The 18,412-nt window shown below is 42.2% G+C and overlaps 1 protein-coding gene across 2 annotated transcripts; it reads left to right on the top strand.

The window, feature by feature from the left end:
- Positions 1-2,124: 2,124 nt before the first annotated feature.
- LOC145901579 (transient receptor potential cation channel subfamily A member 1-like) lies at positions 2,125-17,662 on the top strand. 2 transcript variants are annotated; one of them, XM_082989312.1, is made up of 29 exons: positions 2,125-2,364; positions 3,773-3,947; positions 4,123-4,223; positions 4,626-4,820; positions 5,038-5,196; positions 5,508-5,709; positions 6,248-6,367; positions 6,714-6,915; positions 7,288-7,471; positions 7,801-7,908; positions 8,239-8,441; positions 8,645-8,789; positions 9,547-9,567; positions 10,771-10,984; positions 11,123-11,238; positions 11,809-11,937; positions 12,121-12,213; positions 12,560-12,764; positions 12,997-13,036; positions 13,186-13,321; positions 13,598-13,801; positions 13,901-14,101; positions 14,621-14,749; positions 14,824-14,901; positions 15,193-15,261; positions 15,551-15,730; positions 15,805-15,975; positions 16,283-16,468; positions 16,768-17,662. In XM_082989312.1, exons 1-29 carry the CDS (start codon positions 2,176-2,178, stop codon positions 16,954-16,956), a joined length of 4,344 nt encoding a protein of 1,447 aa, XP_082845438.1. In that variant the 5' UTR covers positions 2,125-2,175; the 3' UTR covers positions 16,957-17,662. The 2 variants fall into 2 exon arrangements, with proteins under 2 accessions (XP_082845438.1, XP_082845439.1); XM_082989313.1 differs by lacking the exon at positions 9,547-9,567.
- The last annotated feature ends 750 nt before the right edge of the window (positions 17,663-18,412 follow it).

Raw genomic sequence — 18,412 nt, 5'->3', positions numbered from 1 at the left:
TCTACTTGACAGGAAAGATTGCGGACAGTAACCCTAAAGTTTGTGTCTTTTTTTCGAGCAACATTATGTACGGGTTTAGCAAGAAAAAATTCTTTAGTTTCTTTGGCTTGCAATCGTGGTTGGAATATGTTTAAAGCGCATACAGGGTGTAAATTTTCGCAGTAGGAATACTTGTTGTGATTGATTGCATTGGAGCCGTCATGCTACAAAAGGAAACTTCGGTCACGAATACGTGTTTGAGGACATTTCTCCAGTAAACAGGCGGTTTCGCATCTCGAAATGCCTCCCTCCGGAATGCATGTAATCGTCTTTGATCCGAAATTTGTGTTTAAGGGCACGGGGTGTAGTTATTGATGGCGAGCAGTAATCACGCAAATGGTCCGCCCTTGCCGTAGAAGTCTTTTGTGTTCCAGATGCCTTCGCGATGTCCGTGTGTACAAATCGCCGCGGCCGGGGTTCAATCTCGCCTGCAAATAAAACTTTAAGGGATCCGCCCTTTAAAATAACACCCTGTGCGATATCGCCCGTTTTTTTGCCGTCGTTCACAGTCGCTATCTTGCACACACGAGAATGCCCTCAGCAGCCGCCTTAAGTCATGTGAAGGTAAATATTTGACGTCTCTCGTCTTAACGTTTTTACGACCAGTGCGGTAGTTAAAGCCAATCCATGACGGTGTAAGAACCACCAAGTGCAAGTCACTGCTATACGCCATCGTCTGCGAAATGCTTGTCTTTAAGTGAGTTTAGTTTAATTTCTGTAATTGCTGGAAATGTGGAATTTTGGCGTTGAGTTAAATCGTGGCAAACACTTGGAATGTCAGTTCATTTGTCGACCGGATGACAGCTTGCGCTATCACAAGCTGGTCTAAACGGGTCGCAGGACGAACTGAAAGATGTTCCCATTTTCGAGTGTACTAAGCTTTCCAAGAGGCGGCTTATACATCGTCATGTTTGCGCAAATATTTGTCCGCTTAACGTTCTTCTCGCCAAAGCGACACGAACCTTATGGCCGTCTTCCGAAGACCTGCGAATTTCTATCCGAAAGTGCAAAGGCGAGAGACCCCTGTTCAAACTCATTTCTTTAACTCTGCGCTAACACAAAACGCATTGGTCGCTTGGCAGATCGTGACAGAGAAGTGCTTTATATAATTTAACGTTACGGCGAACGGGGTAAATTTCATTGAGCTAACCATATCACATGGTCAATTTGTCTGTTGACCCATTTTCAGACCCACATGTTGTGCCCAAGCACTTTATGAATAATTGTATAATTTTTTATAACAAAATGAACGACATGTACCAATTTGTGGGTAATGCATCACCATTTGATTCGTTTTATCAACAGTTCAATAGGAGTACACAAACTTTCGTTGGTGTGTAACAGGTGAGACCATTTAATGTTATTTTGGTAGACTCTTCAGTATTAGCTGCGAGAACGTCAGTGTTTTTTGAACAGGTTGAAATGTACATCAAAACGGTCAAAACTTTTTTCATGAAAGTGTTTGTTAGCAACCAGCATACGAGATAGAGAAAAAAATGACACAACAAGCTTGTCTCGGTGCCGGCGTCCAACCGAGTTTGAGACTAGTTTCCTGTACGTCGAGCTGTTTCCAGAGCACGATCGTGATTAATGGTCTTGATGAACTAACCGAATTGTGAAATGCAGAACAGCGACATTAAAAGAATCTTCAACAAAAAATTGCAGAACAGATCGCCTTTCTTTCGTGCTGCAGAACCGCGTGATCTCTGGATGCGCAGTTTTTATACCGCACTGCGGTTGGCAGTAGTCACGCATTTGTACCCTTGAAAGGCCCCCTCTGCGTGGGCGCGTCGATTTAGTTCTTAACTATAGAGGCAAGCTATATTATTTGGTTTGGCGCAAAGTCAAAATCGTCGCCGCGGAATTGCAATTTAGTGAGATAAAGGTCAACGCTTTTGCCTTGCAAAAATGACTGTGGTTTGAACGTGGGTGGTTCAGGAATGGGCGGGACGACCCCAGCTGGACGTTCCGCCCTCGATCAATAATTTATGTGCGTACAAATAAGTTCGTGTTCTATGTGACATTTTTCCCAGTTTATTCCCATGTCCGGGCGTAACGGATTCTCTTATCGTCCCGTGTAGACTTCTTAAGACTGAAAATGTTTACCAAACTGTAAACGCTTCTATTTGACTCAAAATGGAACTGAAAGATAGAACGAAGATGGCTACAAAGGCTTTCGGGGCCGCCATCGTGGCCAATATTAACCCGGCGCTCAGTCAGCAACCGGCTGCCTCGTCGTCGGCCTCAGCTGCTGCAGAACCACAACAATATGACAACATGCGATTCTACACACAGTCGGATCTGGCCAACCTCACCCTGCACCAGGTAATATTTTTTTAGATACTGTGCGAATTGTGAAATTCTGGTCTGGTGTCCAACCAAAGGCCCATGCACATCGGTGCGTCAAAGGCGCCGTTTTTGTATTGGTCACACCAAGCTATAGGTAAAAAAACAAAGATATCGTGGCACAGCTGTGGAAACAGTGGGTTACGCAATCATTGTATGGTAATAAAACTTGGAAAACACTCGCTTAAATCAATTGTATTTCGTATGATACTGATTGCAGAAGTGCTCAACTGAAATGACCCATTTTGTGCCGTTTGACCTGATGCTCGCAAAACGCCACCACAAAATTGGCAGTTTGGCAGGTACAAAAATATAGTTATTGCGATGGCTGACGCGGTTGGCTTCGCTTCGTGGCCCCGTCGCTGTCACGCCTCTTCAGCAGTAATCTTCTTCACATAACCCGCTAAATTTAGCTGTATGGCCATGTGAGGGAGGAAACAACAGCCACGGGTAATTGGAAGTTTATGACTTGGTGTCAATATTTTCCTTTGACTCAGTGCCTGTATCCTTTTGAAACCAGTCGCGTTTAAATTAACTTTTTTATGCGGTTGTTATGCGGTTTTCGCATACGGAACAACAGCACACAGCCACGGCCATGTACCGAGTTCCATGGCTGGGTCACACGTGTTCAGATTTCGTCACAAATTGTTAGCGGGATAGGTCATGCAAGGCAGACGGGTACAGATCCTTAAAGGCCACAAAGAAAGTTAAGTAACAGAAGATTTTAGCAATTTTAACGTCAAACCTGCACTACTCTATATAGCACAACATACAAAAGTTTTTTTAAATATGTTTTTCGTTGTTAAAGATACATAATCATCATTGAAGAAATTAAGTTCCAGACAACACTGCGCAAGTGCCAGCAATTTTAATGCCTCCAGGTTTAACCCGACTCAACAGAGCGTAGAATCGACAAAAAAATTCACATAAAGGCGTTATTCCTCGGTTCAATGGAGTTCATTGCTTTTGACGTCGATCGGGGTATCACACATGGCATAATTATGTACAACCTTTAGTCGCCTTTTAACACCCAGTTTACTGGTATGCTGTTAAATATAAACTGCGCCCCGCAACTCCTGTTTTCATTCATTCAAGACAAACTCTCTGATGTTGTGACGCCGTTAATCATTCATTTGGACCGAATAGCCACACCCGTGGGTCATCTTTCGACAAAACAAAAACCTTGTACACTCGGCTGCTTTGCTGGCCGCGGTGTTTTGGAAGAAGGAGGCTGAGAGTGATTTCACACATAAAAGACGATCCAGTTTTTAAACTTGTTGATTTTTCGTTCAAGTTGTGTCTTCCGTATAATGCCGTGCAGTAGAGAAACGCCAACAATCGGCACATATGTGCCATGGGCGTTTTAAAACCAATTTAAATATCGCAGGTCGCACGAGAAGGTGACGTTATGCTTATGGGCAAACTGCTGGAGCGCTTCTCTCAGTTGCAGCAACGCAAGAAGCGTCTCAACCAAAAAGACGATTCCAAACTGACTCCGATGCATTACGCCGCCCGGTACAACCACTATCACATGATTAATTACCTCATCAAAAACGGAGGCAGTAAGTACAATGCAAGATTTTTTTTGCATGCGACCGCTGCGTGGTTTCTATTCCGGGAGCAGTGGGAGATGTTATCACACTTTCGGTCACGCTTATGCGGTTTGCAAAACAAACCTCTAACACCCGTTTGTGTTGATATCTGTCCGTCGGCTCACCGCGATATTTACGTGTTTAGGTGTTCAAGCGAAGGGCGAGGACGACGCCACCCCCCTGCACTTTATCGCAAAGTACAAGAAGAAGGCCCCGGTGGTGTCACAGGGAAGTACGGAAGAGCAGGTAAAGTTACACTTTCCGTTTTTCGACGTTTACGTATTAGTTTTTCTCCTTTGACACCAGTCAGTCTAATCAAACTGCATGTCAAAACACATGTCTTTTTGTTGAACTTGCAAGGTATTTTTACTGTGAACTGTTGACTCTCTTGATAAACATCGCCTGGCACTAATACCCAAACACAAACAGAACGGTAACGCCAATCAGTATGTAGCCGCATATCACATGCGCTGAGATTGTGAGAAGCTTAATGTTTCACAAGTCTTCATACACATACATGTATATTTAGCTGTAATTGCAGCACCGAACTTTCTCAAAAGGTTACATCGTGGTCGCCCACACTTGCAATTAAAACATTACATGGCGCTGTTACACAAAAAAAAACACATTTTATCAATATTTCTCCAGCAACAAGATTCGAGTTCCGACGAGGAAGAGCTTCCGCCTGAGGAGTCGTTCAGTTGTCTCGAGTTGCTGGTGAAAAATGGGGCTCAGGTAAACGCTAAGGATGCCATGGGCCTCACACCCCTGCATCAAGCCTGTACACGGGGCAACACTTCTGCTGTGCGCGAACTCCTGGCCTGTCAAGGTTTGGCACTCGAGGTAGGAAATTCGTTGGTGTTTACCTACAAATATTATTAGAAAACTGTAATGTGCATTTGTACACATTCAGTAAAATTGCCTTTGCATTTGTACATTAGCAAAATCCATTAAATTGTTTTGGGAGCCTTATGTTTTTGCACGAGCTCATTCTTTATTCTATTCGCTGACTTGTTCCATGAGACTTGTTGTTTACACGTCTTCATTTAATCCGCGACAGATGACTGACCATCAGGGAATGACCGCTTTGCATATCGCATGCTTGTACGGTCATCGCTCCATCGTACGTCTCCTTATTGAAGCGGGAGCCAATCTTCGCTGCAGAGACAAAGACGTCACCACACCATTCCACCTGGCCTGTGCAGAAGGTTCGATGGAGGTAAAAGCCCAACGTATATGTCAGTGTTGAACTTATCATGATTCATACAAGCACCGAGAAGAGGTGCTTCATATATTATCCTACGTCAACCGAGCCACAAAGCAAACATAAATGGTGCTTGACTGTTAGGAATACACAAAGGATGGGGCAGAAGTTTAGCAAGCAGTTACCAACATGTCTTTTCGAAAATTCGAAACGCTCATTTTCAAATACAGCATACAAATTTACTGCAATTATTTCCAGTTTAAATTTTCATTAAACGCTTGTGTTCCAGTGCGTCAAATACATTGCATTAACTTCTTCGCCCGCAGATTGCGAAAATACTTTTGGAGAAGGCCGACGGCATGGCGCAGGAGGCACTGAACCAGCGGCAAAAAACATCGTCGGATGAAAACGGGAAGAGCAATGGCGGCAAAGAAGTCTCGATACAGCCAAGCCGCAACGGCACGCGCGATATTCAAATCAACGCCGCCGACCAGATGGCTTCCATAAGCTCATCGCAACCTGTCGAAGGTAGTTTGTTTAGAACATATTGTAAGTGTCGAAGCGAGGTTAGCGAGTCGGCCTATCAGTGACAGGTGAGCGACGTCTTCCACAAACGTCAAATGGTTACTTCCTGCTCACCAAGATAAATTTCGTGTCATTTGTTTTGTTGCCAGGCACCCGCAGGCGTCAATTTGTCAGGCCTGTTTGAAATTGGGATTGTGTATCCTTTGATGTCGTTGATGGAACATTTGAGAAAAACGACTTGGACTTTCTATGACTTATAAATTTACAACGTGACTTTTGATTTATCGCCAATATGCGTCACTTCCTTCTGACGTTCAATTTTGGGGATGATAGGGGAGAGTTGTAACAGAATGTCGTGAAATTAATAATAGTTTTACATTCCGTTGACACAGCGATTCACGGTGAACTCGATCCTGCCCTCGGGATACGTGCGATTACAGTGATAAGAAAACCGCGAAATTGAAATTCGTCGAACCGATCTTCTGGCAGCAATTTTAACCTGCCATTTTCCTTTAATAACAAACATGCATTCTTGCTGCAGCCGGATCTGCGCAGTTGCTGCAGGATCGTGATGGAGAAAAGAACCTACCCCTTCATCTGGCTGTAGAAAATGGTCATCTTCCTTTAGTGGAATTCTGCATTGAGAAGTCTAAGGCAGCCAGTATGTATCAGCTTCATATTAATTGCAATGTTGCCTGGGTAAGAGGTGTAAATGATGCGTTTAAAGCCCTTGTAGCACGATTTTATGGCTGTGGTCGCGATACACAAATACAATTACACAACAGATTTCCTCACATATCGATCAAATATCACATTTTATTGCCTTGCTAATTCGCGTCGGCCTTGTGATAAAACTTCACGGCGTCGTTCGCCTTAATGACAAAACGTTTCCTCAGCCGTTGACTTGACAACAAATCAAGTGAAAGAAACTGACAAGCTCCTCTTTCCGTTTACGATTAACCATAAACCGCACCAAACATATGCAGCAATTTCCTGCGTTTTCACAGACCTCGGCAGCATGGTAACGTGCGTTCGATCACGCGACGATTCCTGTCTTCATCTCGCCGTTCAATCCAACACCCTCGAAATTGTGAAGCTTTTGATGAAGGAAGGCGCGGACGTGAATGCCCGGAACTCCGGTCTTGTCACTCCCCTCTTGCTCGCTTGCCAACATAACGCTCACATTATTGTGAAATATCTACTGGACAAGTAAGTGCGCCAAACATTTCTGCTTAAAGTGGCTGTTCAATATGCAAATTGCCGCTTGATAATCTGATATTGTTAATAACCCGTTACCGATACACATCCAACAGCAGTAAGAACAGAATGATCGATACGATATTCAAAACCGCTAATCGCAATGGCAAGTTATTGAAACTGAAGAATCTAAAAGTGGGAAAGAAGGTATCTTTAAACTGGGCCGTGGTTTGCTACCCACATGCATTGCTGAAAAAGTTCGGAGCCACTGCGTTTACATTGTATTTTAGTCCTTTCCTTGTGTTAAGTCACTGCATTAAGGCACTAATTTCAAGTGGCTGTACGCTGTAGTTGGTTTCATGTAATTGTTTTTTCGTGTTCCAGCGGCGCAAACGTCGAGCTCAAAGACACAGACTTCATGTCACCTCTTTTGTACGGATCTCGTTTCGGGCATTTGGAGACACTCAGTTGGTTGCTTAAGTACAACGCAGACGTTACTGAAACGGACAAGGACGACCGAACATGTCTCATGTGGGCTGCCGAAGAAGACCGAACGGATGCGATACAGGTTTGACGAAGGAAACAGTTACTGACATTCCTTTGTTTGATAAATTGTGATAAAATCCAACAATTTTTCGTCAAACAAAATGGATATTTATGAGGTTAAACCCAAACCAGACACAAATAACTTTTCAAGGAAAATCTTGATTATAATTAAATACGCAGATGACTTAATAGTTTGTTGCTTCTTGGGGCATTTTTCAACTCTGCTCCAAACCTTAACACCCATCCGTTAGATTAATTCATTCTAACCTATCGAAAAACATTCGGTGCACTACAACACAACTGGAACGTATTTACTACGTCTGTTATAATTCGCGCCATGTTGTTTGTCAGTTACTTCTACAAAAGAGCAAGATCCGGTTGATGATTGAGGAACGCGACAAATACAACAACACTGCTCTTCACTTGGCCTCAGTAAAGGGTCACGCGTCCACTGTAAAGGTAGGCCGGGTCTTGCATGAATTCCGTTCGCACGCAAATCTGAATTTTTTTTAAACGCTCGTGGCGGTATTTGGGTTCAAACATGCTGCCCATCCGTGATGGACTCAGTGATGGACTGAGTTGTGTGCATGCGGTGACGCCATGCAAGTCCTAAGCGAGACAGCCTCTACGAACTTAGAGCACATGTTAGTGCACAATTAGGTCCACGGTAACCATTTTACATCTTGACCATGCCTATAGTACTTAAAAAATTTCGAATTGAGTACAGTAACAAAAATCTGAGGTCCCTGTTGTTTGAAACATCGTACACGAATACGCAACTATTTGCAGCTACTGTTGGATTACCGAGCTGCAGCCGACATAAAGAACGACGACGATAGGACCACGTTGCATATGGCAGCCCTTCACGGTCACGACGCCATCATCCCGGATCTTGTAAACCGCGACCGATCGATCATCAACTCTGGCGACGAAGAATCCAACACAGCTCTTCATCTTGCGGCCATAGGCGGAAACTTGAGATCCGTTTCGCTGTAAGTTTCGGATTGCTTAGCGGTTTTGATACCGCGCGTGTTTGTAGGAGTGGTGTCATACATAGCAACCCTTTTCCTTTGGCCATGATGTGAGAACCAAAATCTTGAAACACCAAAACCCATTACAAGCACATTGTTAAGCTTTAAATCACCTAGAAAACTAATATAATAATCGCTTATTCAAATTACTTGACGCCTCTCAGGTTGATACAGTTGGGCGCAAACATCGAGATGAGGAATGCGAAGCAGTGGACGCCTCTGGACTGCGCCGCTGCTTACGGTTGGGTAAAGCCTGCACGGGCCCTGCTTGAGTTTGGGGCCAGTGTGCAGCCAAAGGGGAAGATTAAGGTATGTGCCAACGGTTATACGTGGTTTTAGTGGCGTAAAATATTCAGACCAAGGTTACAGAAAGAAGTCAAATAATCGGAGAGTTATGCCGATTGCAATTATGTCAAGGCTCGTTTAATCATAAATGTCTGTTAATGTGGATTTCTCAAGCATCCATTTTGCTTGACTTGGTCTGCTGGTGGTTGAATAATGGTATTTGGTTTCTTTGGAATTTTAAGGATGTACATACCCTAATAGCTTGACAAACTTTGCCATAGGGATTAAAGACCACTAGGACCTCATAAAAACGTTAATATACTTGACAAATCGCGGCGCAATAACCAGTCAAACTTCGTTGGAAACGGACCATGTCGGTTAATGGAATAACGTCTGGGTTGCCTGAACAATGATTAACGAGAGAGCACACATGGCATTCGCCGCAATCTCTCTGTCCTTTTGTGGCATTTCCCAAAACTTAGTGCCTTCAGTTGCACCGCAAACTTTAGGCGTTCTAGGAAAACTGCCGTGCGCTTGAACAGGATGTGTACTTCTTGATTTAAGTGCCTAGCGCATATACCAGGTACAGGGAAAATTTCTTGGTCAAAGTTTCCCAGTATTGCGGCCTTTGACCACCAAACGGCGTAAGAACTTACAGCAATAATATTGCCATGCTACGATCTTTAAACAATCGTAAATGTCGGGTTAAATGACGTCACAACGTTGTTCCGGGGGGGCGGTTCATATGACAACCATAACGTGTTCTCCTTAAACCATACAGGCGGGATACATGGGTGGAAAGGTAAGCTTGTGGTTGGTTAAGATTGATTGCTAACCAAAGTCATACAGCCTTGACATATGTTCTTTTCATGGCATGCAAAAGGTATTTTGTTGTCGTGTTTTCGGTGTACTAACGTCGTGTGTGCATTGCCATAACCACGATTTCATTTATCGCTTTGTTTTTTATTTGCATCCACATTTTTCAGTTTCATAAGGTAAGCGTATAACTAGATTACAATGCACCTTATACACTTTGAATGGACTTCTAGGCTAGTGGTTGGTGCCTTGAAACTTGCTCTGTGTTCATTATGGGGTCCATAATGTTCACTTTCACTGGCACGTGCGCAGCAAAATGTGTTCAACAAAGAACGTTTTTAAGACTTAAACTAAGTTAGCTTGAATGGTGTGCGTATTACTTCTGTCTCCCACAATGAAACTTCGGCACATATAAGCCACAAGAGTTTGCATCTTTCAGCTTTTCAACGTATTTTTAGCGACATTCCCCATTGCCCAACATGATAAGAGCCACCGGTCCCAACCGCCTGATATACGTGTACTCATGTTTACCTGACATATGTAGGCAAAAGATGCGGTTTCGTATAGCATCGGCAACAAACGTAACGATGGAAATCCCACCCCCTCGTCTGTATATTGATTACATTTTTTATGGAATGACGTTGGCACAATAAACAACAAACCCACTTTCATTTAGTTTTTAGCGCAATATGTAAATTTGATGCATATTTATTATTTTGGATCCACCCAGTATGCTGTTTCAATATTTATAAGGCAATGCTTATTTCCCGGAGACTGGCATCTGTGTAATATTCGGGGTTTACATTGAACACGTGAGACTCAGTCACGTCTGGCACCTTCCAAAAATACACCCTTTGCTTTGCGGCTAATATCTTTGAAGCGATGTTTCGCCGCACAAACGCATTTACGCACGATCTGAATTTACTGTACCTGCGTTGCCTGCTTCGTCGCGGAAGACAATTCCGTCTTCTGTATCATCTCAATAGGCCACACAAAGGCAAATGTCGCTATTTGCTTTAACGTGAAAGCATGCTTATTAGTCGGTGGGTGTACTGTTTTTGCAAGGCATGCTATCAGTTTTAATATGGTTATTTCTAGTGCCATATTTGGACATGTATGTACCAGAAGCTGTCCGCTATAATGCAACTTTCTATTCAATGCCATTGACGTTCCAATACGATATCTACAGATCTGCGCTCTTCACTTAGCCTGTCAACGTGGTCACGTGGACATGATCAACTTGCTGCTGCAATGGAAGGCTGACGTCACATTTCGTTCGGCTGACGGTCGCAACGCGTTAGACTACGCCATCGACTTCTCTCAGAAAGAGTGCGTTCTGGCGCTCATCAAGCACGAAACTTGGAAGCAGTCGCTGAAAAACGCCGTCATCCACCCCGTGTCTGGTATGAGCACGTGAAACTAATTTGCAACGATGAAGAAATGTGTAGAAAAAATGTTGAAAGAATCGTTTGTTCGCTTGTTGCATGAAGCTTTCCGTTTGCCAACACGCTGCTGAATAACTCTTTGCGCAATTTCGATAGGGCGTCTTACCACTCCGATGCGCAAGCTTATCATGAAAATGGAGGATATGGCGGAAATTGTGTGTAACCAGTGCATTAGTGACAACAGCAAGAAGCCAGAAGATGACAACTACGCGGTTGGTTGCAAAATTATGTGATTACCATGAGCCAGATATGGTCATCTGACGGCCCTTCCAATTGTTGAAAGCAATGTCATTACAGAAATGCGCAAAACTGATTACAAACTATATGGTAAAACCGCTTTTCGTTACTTTCAAGTACATAGCTATGAAAGGCATAACCCCGTAACAATTTTTATTTGCACAAGAAAGGAATATTTCGCTATAAAGTCGGGGTTATAAAATCCTACGAAGGACGTTGACCGTGGTATAGGAATTCACTACCGCGACATATGCACTGTCAAGATATGTACTTTGCGAATGGCTGTGAAAAGGTCACACATCAAAGTATATTTTTGCGGTTTGTTAACAAACACAAAGCGAATGACGCGCACACGATGGAATGGTAAAATCCTTTTGCCCTGACAAGTCCATCCTAAATTAGTTTTAATTTAAGGAAAAATGAAGTAGTTTTAATGGGCTTTCAGGAAAATCTTGAGAAAAGCGCGTTAAAGCATGTACTTCAAGCAAATAACCTTGAATGGCAGTTCACATATTAATCTTTTTCATATTCATTATTGTTTACAGATAACTCTTCTCTACGAATTTTTTGACGACATGTATGCCTCAACCGAGTGGCTCGACAAGTTGGACACGGGACGACCTACCAGCGCAAACTTGGAAAACGCCGCGCTCGTCGACGATAACCACTATACGGTAACAGTTGCTTAGGCCCTTTCTTCATGCCTTTAAAACAACCGCAACTGTAGCTTCACCTTTGGCTGGCCCGTGCTATGTTTGAGTAGCGCACGAGCCGTCTGACTGAACAGTGATTTGCGGTTGTTCGCCTCCAGCTCCCGGATTTGTGACTACGTTTGCCAACGCGCATTTGTGTCTTAGGTCTACGACGAACACGATCAACTTACCCCCGATGCTTACACCTACGACACTGACTCGGATGTCTTGCAACAAAATCATCCCCTGAAAATTATGGTACGTCCACGGGGATTATGTGACAAAGATGAAATGTTTGGATATTACAAACATAATGGCTTAATTAGTTTGTAATGCATGCAAGCGCATGCAAGCGCATACAAGGTCATAATGTCGATACGATCGTGACACACACGACCAAATACAGATAAAATGGATAATTGATTATTTGAACTAGCAAAGGCAAATTACATTACGAGTTAATGTCAACCACTATTAAAAAGCCATATTTGTTTTCACATTTTTTTCAATGAGTTTTCGCACCTAAAATGCCATTACATCCAGTCGACACATTATTTGCATTTTGTGTTGCACCAATGCACTGAGATGATATGTCCACCCACAGGTTGCTTCAAAGTGCGAAACTCTTCTGCTTCATCCCATCGTCACCGGTCTGCTCAACTACAAATGGCGCAGATACGGGAGATACGTTTACTACACAAGTCTTCTATTCTTCATTGCATACCTCGCTGTCCTCAACGCGTATATGATGATTCTTCCACCCTTTTACCGAATTGACTGGGTCAAAATGATCGACATTCGCACAGGAAGTGAGTTGTTTTTCCCCCGAAAAAACAAATGCGAAATTTGAGAATTTGCGTCATGTCAATGTGTCATGGCCTATTAACTTCCTAATCAACCTTACATATATATATGTGTAATTGTGTGGCGTTTAAATAACACGTTTTCCGATATATTCACCCAAATCGGTGAAATAATATACCTGCTTTGTGAAACTTGTGTTAAATGCCAATACTGATACAAACATTTAATGATTTCCAGATCTTTCAGCATCCGATTTAGGAGTCAATCCGAACATACTGTGAGTAATTGTTACAAACGAACAATTTTTTGTCAATATTTATCGGGATTTCTTTCCATAAACAAACCGTAGGACGACATAAAGAACGTCTATATCCGCTTTCAAAGGCGCGTTAGTAAGTTTCTTTTCAAAAAGGTTATCTTCAACAGGCGGAATTGTTTTCTTTATCGCGATGAGGTCCTGACAGCATGGCCATGGTTGGACGGATGTCAAACACTAAATTTTGCCACGCTTAACCTGCGTTGGGCAATATTTGGTTTCTCAATCGTCAACCTATTGCGGGAGGTAAGAATGAGTCAGCTACTTTACTTTGATTCAAAACACTTCTTCAAATAAGTCCCCAAATTTACATTTCACTTTACGGGGTTTTCTGGCGGACGTTTTTGTTTGGTGAACCCAAATAAAATCCTGTTCATGCAGTTTCGGCTGCCCGACGTCACATGTGACGTCACAATGTAGATCAGAAGCCAAGCGATTACATTTAAGATTGTTTCACATACAATGCCCAATGTTGTTTCGATTTAGGCAAGGTTTTAACCTAAAAATGTCGTGTGTGTTTAGCTGTTCCAATTGATTAATCAACGGCTCAACTACTTCGATTTCACCAATGTTGTGGAAGTCAGTCTCTATGTCCTTTCGCTGCTTCTTACTATCAACTTCCACTACTACGAGTTGGACAGTTTGGCCCAGTTAACTGGCGGCCAGTTGAACAACACAGAACTGGCCAAGTTAGATGGCTTACAGTACGAGACGGGTCTGAGACAAGTAAGTTGTTTTTATAGCATATCTCATGACGCAATAACCATCTCTTGTATAATTCATATATGAAAAGTCACCTTCACATTTATTGTCCCTTTTTAACAGGAGTGGCAGCAGGAGGTTGGCGCGTTTGCCGTGTTTTTGTCCTGGATGGTGTTGCTTCTTTTTATTCAGAAAATTCCCAGGTTGGGCATTTTCGTCGTCATGTTTACCGACATTCTGAAGACCTTCGGGCAGTTCTTCATCGTCTTCCTGCTGTTTATTTTTGGATTCGCATTATCGTTTGCCATATTGCTGGGGAATCAGGTATACACCGGGGCAGTTAGTGTACAAAGTTGTCTGAAACAATCTGCATGCATTTAGTTTATGTGTTAACTTACCACGAGTTTACTGTTTTTATTGTCTGTAAGAGTTGCCCGAATTTTTAACTGAATTTTGAAAACTGGATGAAGCTCTTTGATTAATCTAATAACACCCCCTTTGCCGAATTTACCATGAGAAAAGTCACAAAAAATACAACATGTCACTCTGAATCGGGATTTTTTTTAAATCGGTGAACAAATAGAATAACAAATTGATCACGGCAAACACAATCCATTTGAAGTATTGAAGTCATGTGCGCTTCATTGACGTAAGACATACACACAATCTAATACCCTCCGCGTCTATGGAGGCATTGTGTATTTAGCGTCTAGCCTTCGCTTGACATCAGTGTTACGCAGCTGAACACACATTTGTCGTATTTCTAGGCAACTTAATTTAGTTAAGGTTGTTGAATCTTTTACAAATTACATATTTACATATATGTTTGCATTGGTTAAACAGCACGTCTTTGAGAATTGGTATGAATCGCTGGTGTCCACCACCGTGATGATGATTGGTGAAATGGACTACGCTAGCAAGTTCTTCGGAGCCGCCGGTGCACCGTTCAACCAAGCCGCATATGCAGACACGGTAAAAAGAAATATGTCTAACTCTTATTATTCCTGGACAATAGTGCAATCTCTCTCAAAACACTGACTTTTCAGATTTACACAAAACAAGTGTCCATTGTCCTCTTCGTGATATTCCTCATGGTGATGACAATCATCATCATGAACTTGCTGGTATGTTTTGTTCTATATTACTCGTTCAGGCCCCACAAGAAGGAGGTGCAACCGGTGTGGTGTACCAGAAATCTAGGAGACCATCAGTATCAAAATGGGCCCTTTGTATATTATCGTTTGCTTTGAAACTGGGGGATTTCTGTGCAAATAGTGACAATCTCATGCGATCTACCAAAAAAACACATAAAAGGTCCAATGGCATATTTTCCCTCCCAAGGGCTTTGTATCCATTGAACGTAGTTGACGCTTACTTTAAGATCAATAGAAACAATGTTTACGTTTAACGTGCAGGTGGGTTTGGCAGTTGGTGACATCATTGAAGTACAGGAACATGCTACTCTGGAGAGACTCGGCATGCAGGTATGTTGCTACCCTCACAGTCATAGTCAAAAGGCTTAGTCTCCATACCGTTTTCCATAAATGGCCCAGACGTAAAAAATACCAGCCTAAGCGCTTTATGGTTGTTGTGGCTGAATTTTTTTTGTACTTAACCAGACGGCTTAAAAACTTCGCTAAGAGCTCTCCAAAAATGGTGTAGGTGTTTTCGACACGGGCGTGACTTGTTGAAATAACTACGTATCAATTTCTTTCTTGCTATATTGTTTGTACATTAGTCCAGAATGGTCGGGAATAAATTTTGCGTTTCAAGGTGGATCTTGCCCTGGAGGTCGAGTTCACAATCCCCGCGTTTCTTCGAAAAAAAGTTTGCTTGCGGAAGCAAACGCTCGAAATCAACAAATACCGCAAGTCGAACTTCATCAAGAAATTTCTGTTCGAAGACTCGGAAATGTCCATCGAGCACATCAGCAAAACACTCGACAAAGAAGTGGTGAGAAGAAGAATTCCAGCAGTTTTACCAGTTTTTAGCACCACATATATTTATTATTAACGCTTATTATTCAGACGGATCAAGACGAAAATAGGTCAACAGGCGACCGGGTTTTGAGCAATCTTACCAGTCTCCGTACCCGCATGAAGGAATTGATGGTCGACCAAACCGAGATTAAACAGGGGGTCAGAAGTATTCGAACGCTAGTGAGGGACGTGCGCAACGAAACGAAAGTCTATGCGGAGGTAAACAGAGCACATACATGCACAAAGTTCAAGCGTCGTGTTCGACTTTTATGATAAAAAACACAACACTGTCAGTTATTGTAACTTATAGCTAATATAGTAGCTAGGTATAAATTGCTTGAATTGTGTTGAACAGTTCGCGACACATATGATTGTAGGCCAAAAGTAGGCTACTACAACGACATAATATATAAATGGACATAGAAATGATGATATATTAATTGCTGGTACAGGTTGGAGCATATAATTTTCAGATAGACTACTTGTGTAAACCAATGCAAACTAACTACTTTTTGTTGAAATACAGGATATGAAGGACAATCTCGCCTCGACTAACAGTAACCTGACAAAAAGAATAGATACATCTCACACGGGCATGGTACAAACCACACAGCTGGAATCGACACAGACCAGAGGAAGGGTGGACGACACACGGACAGTAGTGGGACATCTCCAGGAGGACGTTGAACACACTAAAGCAGAGATACAGCGGGTTAGTAAAAGTCGCATTTTAAACTCTAAGTTTTGCTGATACAAATGTTAAAATCAAGCCTATAGAAAGTGTATTAGATTACAGTGGTGGCCTACCCTTGGCTACAGTGCAAAACTAGACACATCTACACGGTTTCATAGAGATACAAACAGAGCACATTCTTTTGACCTACCAGGTCCCCTTAGTCCAACAGGTAACTTAGACATTCTTGCCGAGACGATCGAAGAAAGTATGTAGGTTAATTTGAGTAAGTCTCGTAGGAATACAAACTCACAAACCAGGATAAAATTTATAAACAGGTTAAAGCAGAGTTAGAGGAGAGAATGGTGGCGATGCAGGAGGCGCTGCTTTCCCGCAGTTGGCAAGATCTCGAGGAAGGACTGAAGAGGTGTTACAGCATGGTGGAAAGCAGTAGGAGGGACATCATGGAAAACTTGGAAGAGATGAAGATTGTTCTTGTCAAAGAGAAATACATGAGCAACGTTTAATGGAACATAAAAAACACATTCACCGTTTTTAAAATATTTTAGGTCATTTGTTTTTTTCCTACTGTTGTTGATAACTTAAAGGTTGTGTACTTTTTCGCGCAAAACAGTTTCGGTGGGCGTTACCTTTCCTGATGTATCGTTTGACAGTGGAAGCAACAGATGACATAAACCACGTGTATATTGCCAACATGGTTGTTTATTGTATGTTGCCAATCTAATAAAAAATATTTCTCTTTTCGTTTCTGCGGTTTTAATTTCTTTCTTCAAGCGTTTTATCGCTTTTTGCATCGCATGTACAAAGCAAGAAAAGTATTTGATTTTCTGTGTTTAACAAGACAAATATGACTTTGAGTGGTGTCAAACTGAGCTTAAATTGTTGGTCAGTCATCCGTTATGGAATTGTCGACAAAACTGCATTTTACTGCAGTGTTTTGTTTTCAAAGGATGTATGCCTAGTCCAAATCGTGAAAAACTGCTTTCTCGAAAAGTATTAAGTGCTCTATAATTATTTTGTGAACATTTTGACCCCTGTTCTAGCCCAGCTTCGGGTAATTTAAAAGTTTGCATTTCTTTAAACTTAACGTTGCCTTTACTTGGGGACTCAGTTTCTGGATATTGTACACCCTACTACTCAAACTGTGGTACGCGTGTCTGTACCGGTAATTATGTAATTGACTGTCGGCACACAAACATCAAATAAATTTTCTCAGTTTGACAAAAACACAGGTAATGTGTAGGGTTAATAAACTTTTCGTTAATATGTTTTTCGTAGCTCAGTCGCAAACAAATAATTCTGCAGTTACTAGTTACATTAGTTTTTAAGAAGTCAGGACCATATTGCATTTCAAATGCGGTTACCTTTTCCTATGAAACTGTATTACAGGTACTCGGTATTACGAAAAAATTACCGTCGGTACGCTGTATTAAAAAGTTTTAGCAGCACTGCCCTGGAAAAACAGGGGTTGTAACCCCAACATAGTCGTATGTCATCTACTTTGGGCCACGTGGCATCGGCATGGCACCAACATGTCACCTGCTTGGCACTTTGGCAAGCATTGTGTTTTAAGTTTGTAATATTGATTTAATCCACTGTGTGCGGAGTCGGTGATATAGTGTGCCGTTGACCTTTGCCCTAAACGTAAGGGCCTTTTATCAGTGTGGGAAACTTTCTTTCAACAAAACAAGATGCAACAACAACGTTTTATATTAGCGTTGCAAGGTGAGTTTTTTCACTAGTGCTTAAAGTCTAAATTTACTGGTACTTAAGGTTTACATGCGTGCCATGTGGGCCCCAAATTTAGTGCCATGCGTTTTATGTTGGTTACGCTTCCTGCTGGTTACGTATAAATAAATTGACGCCTTTTGGTTGAGTTAAATTATGTGAAACGAAACAAAAAAACGTGGAGATGCCTAGCGCGGAGGGTGAACTTGTGCACAATTTGTATGTAAATTTTTA

Source organism: Ascidia mentula, chromosome 5 (assembly GCF_947561715.1).
Source record: "Ascidia mentula chromosome 5, kaAscMent1.1, whole genome shotgun sequence".
NCBI classification, from domain to species: domain Eukaryota; kingdom Metazoa; phylum Chordata; class Ascidiacea; order Phlebobranchia; family Ascidiidae; genus Ascidia; species Ascidia mentula.
The sequence above is the reverse complement of the archived record's forward strand: the minus strand, read 5'-3'. Positions and strand labels throughout refer to the sequence as shown.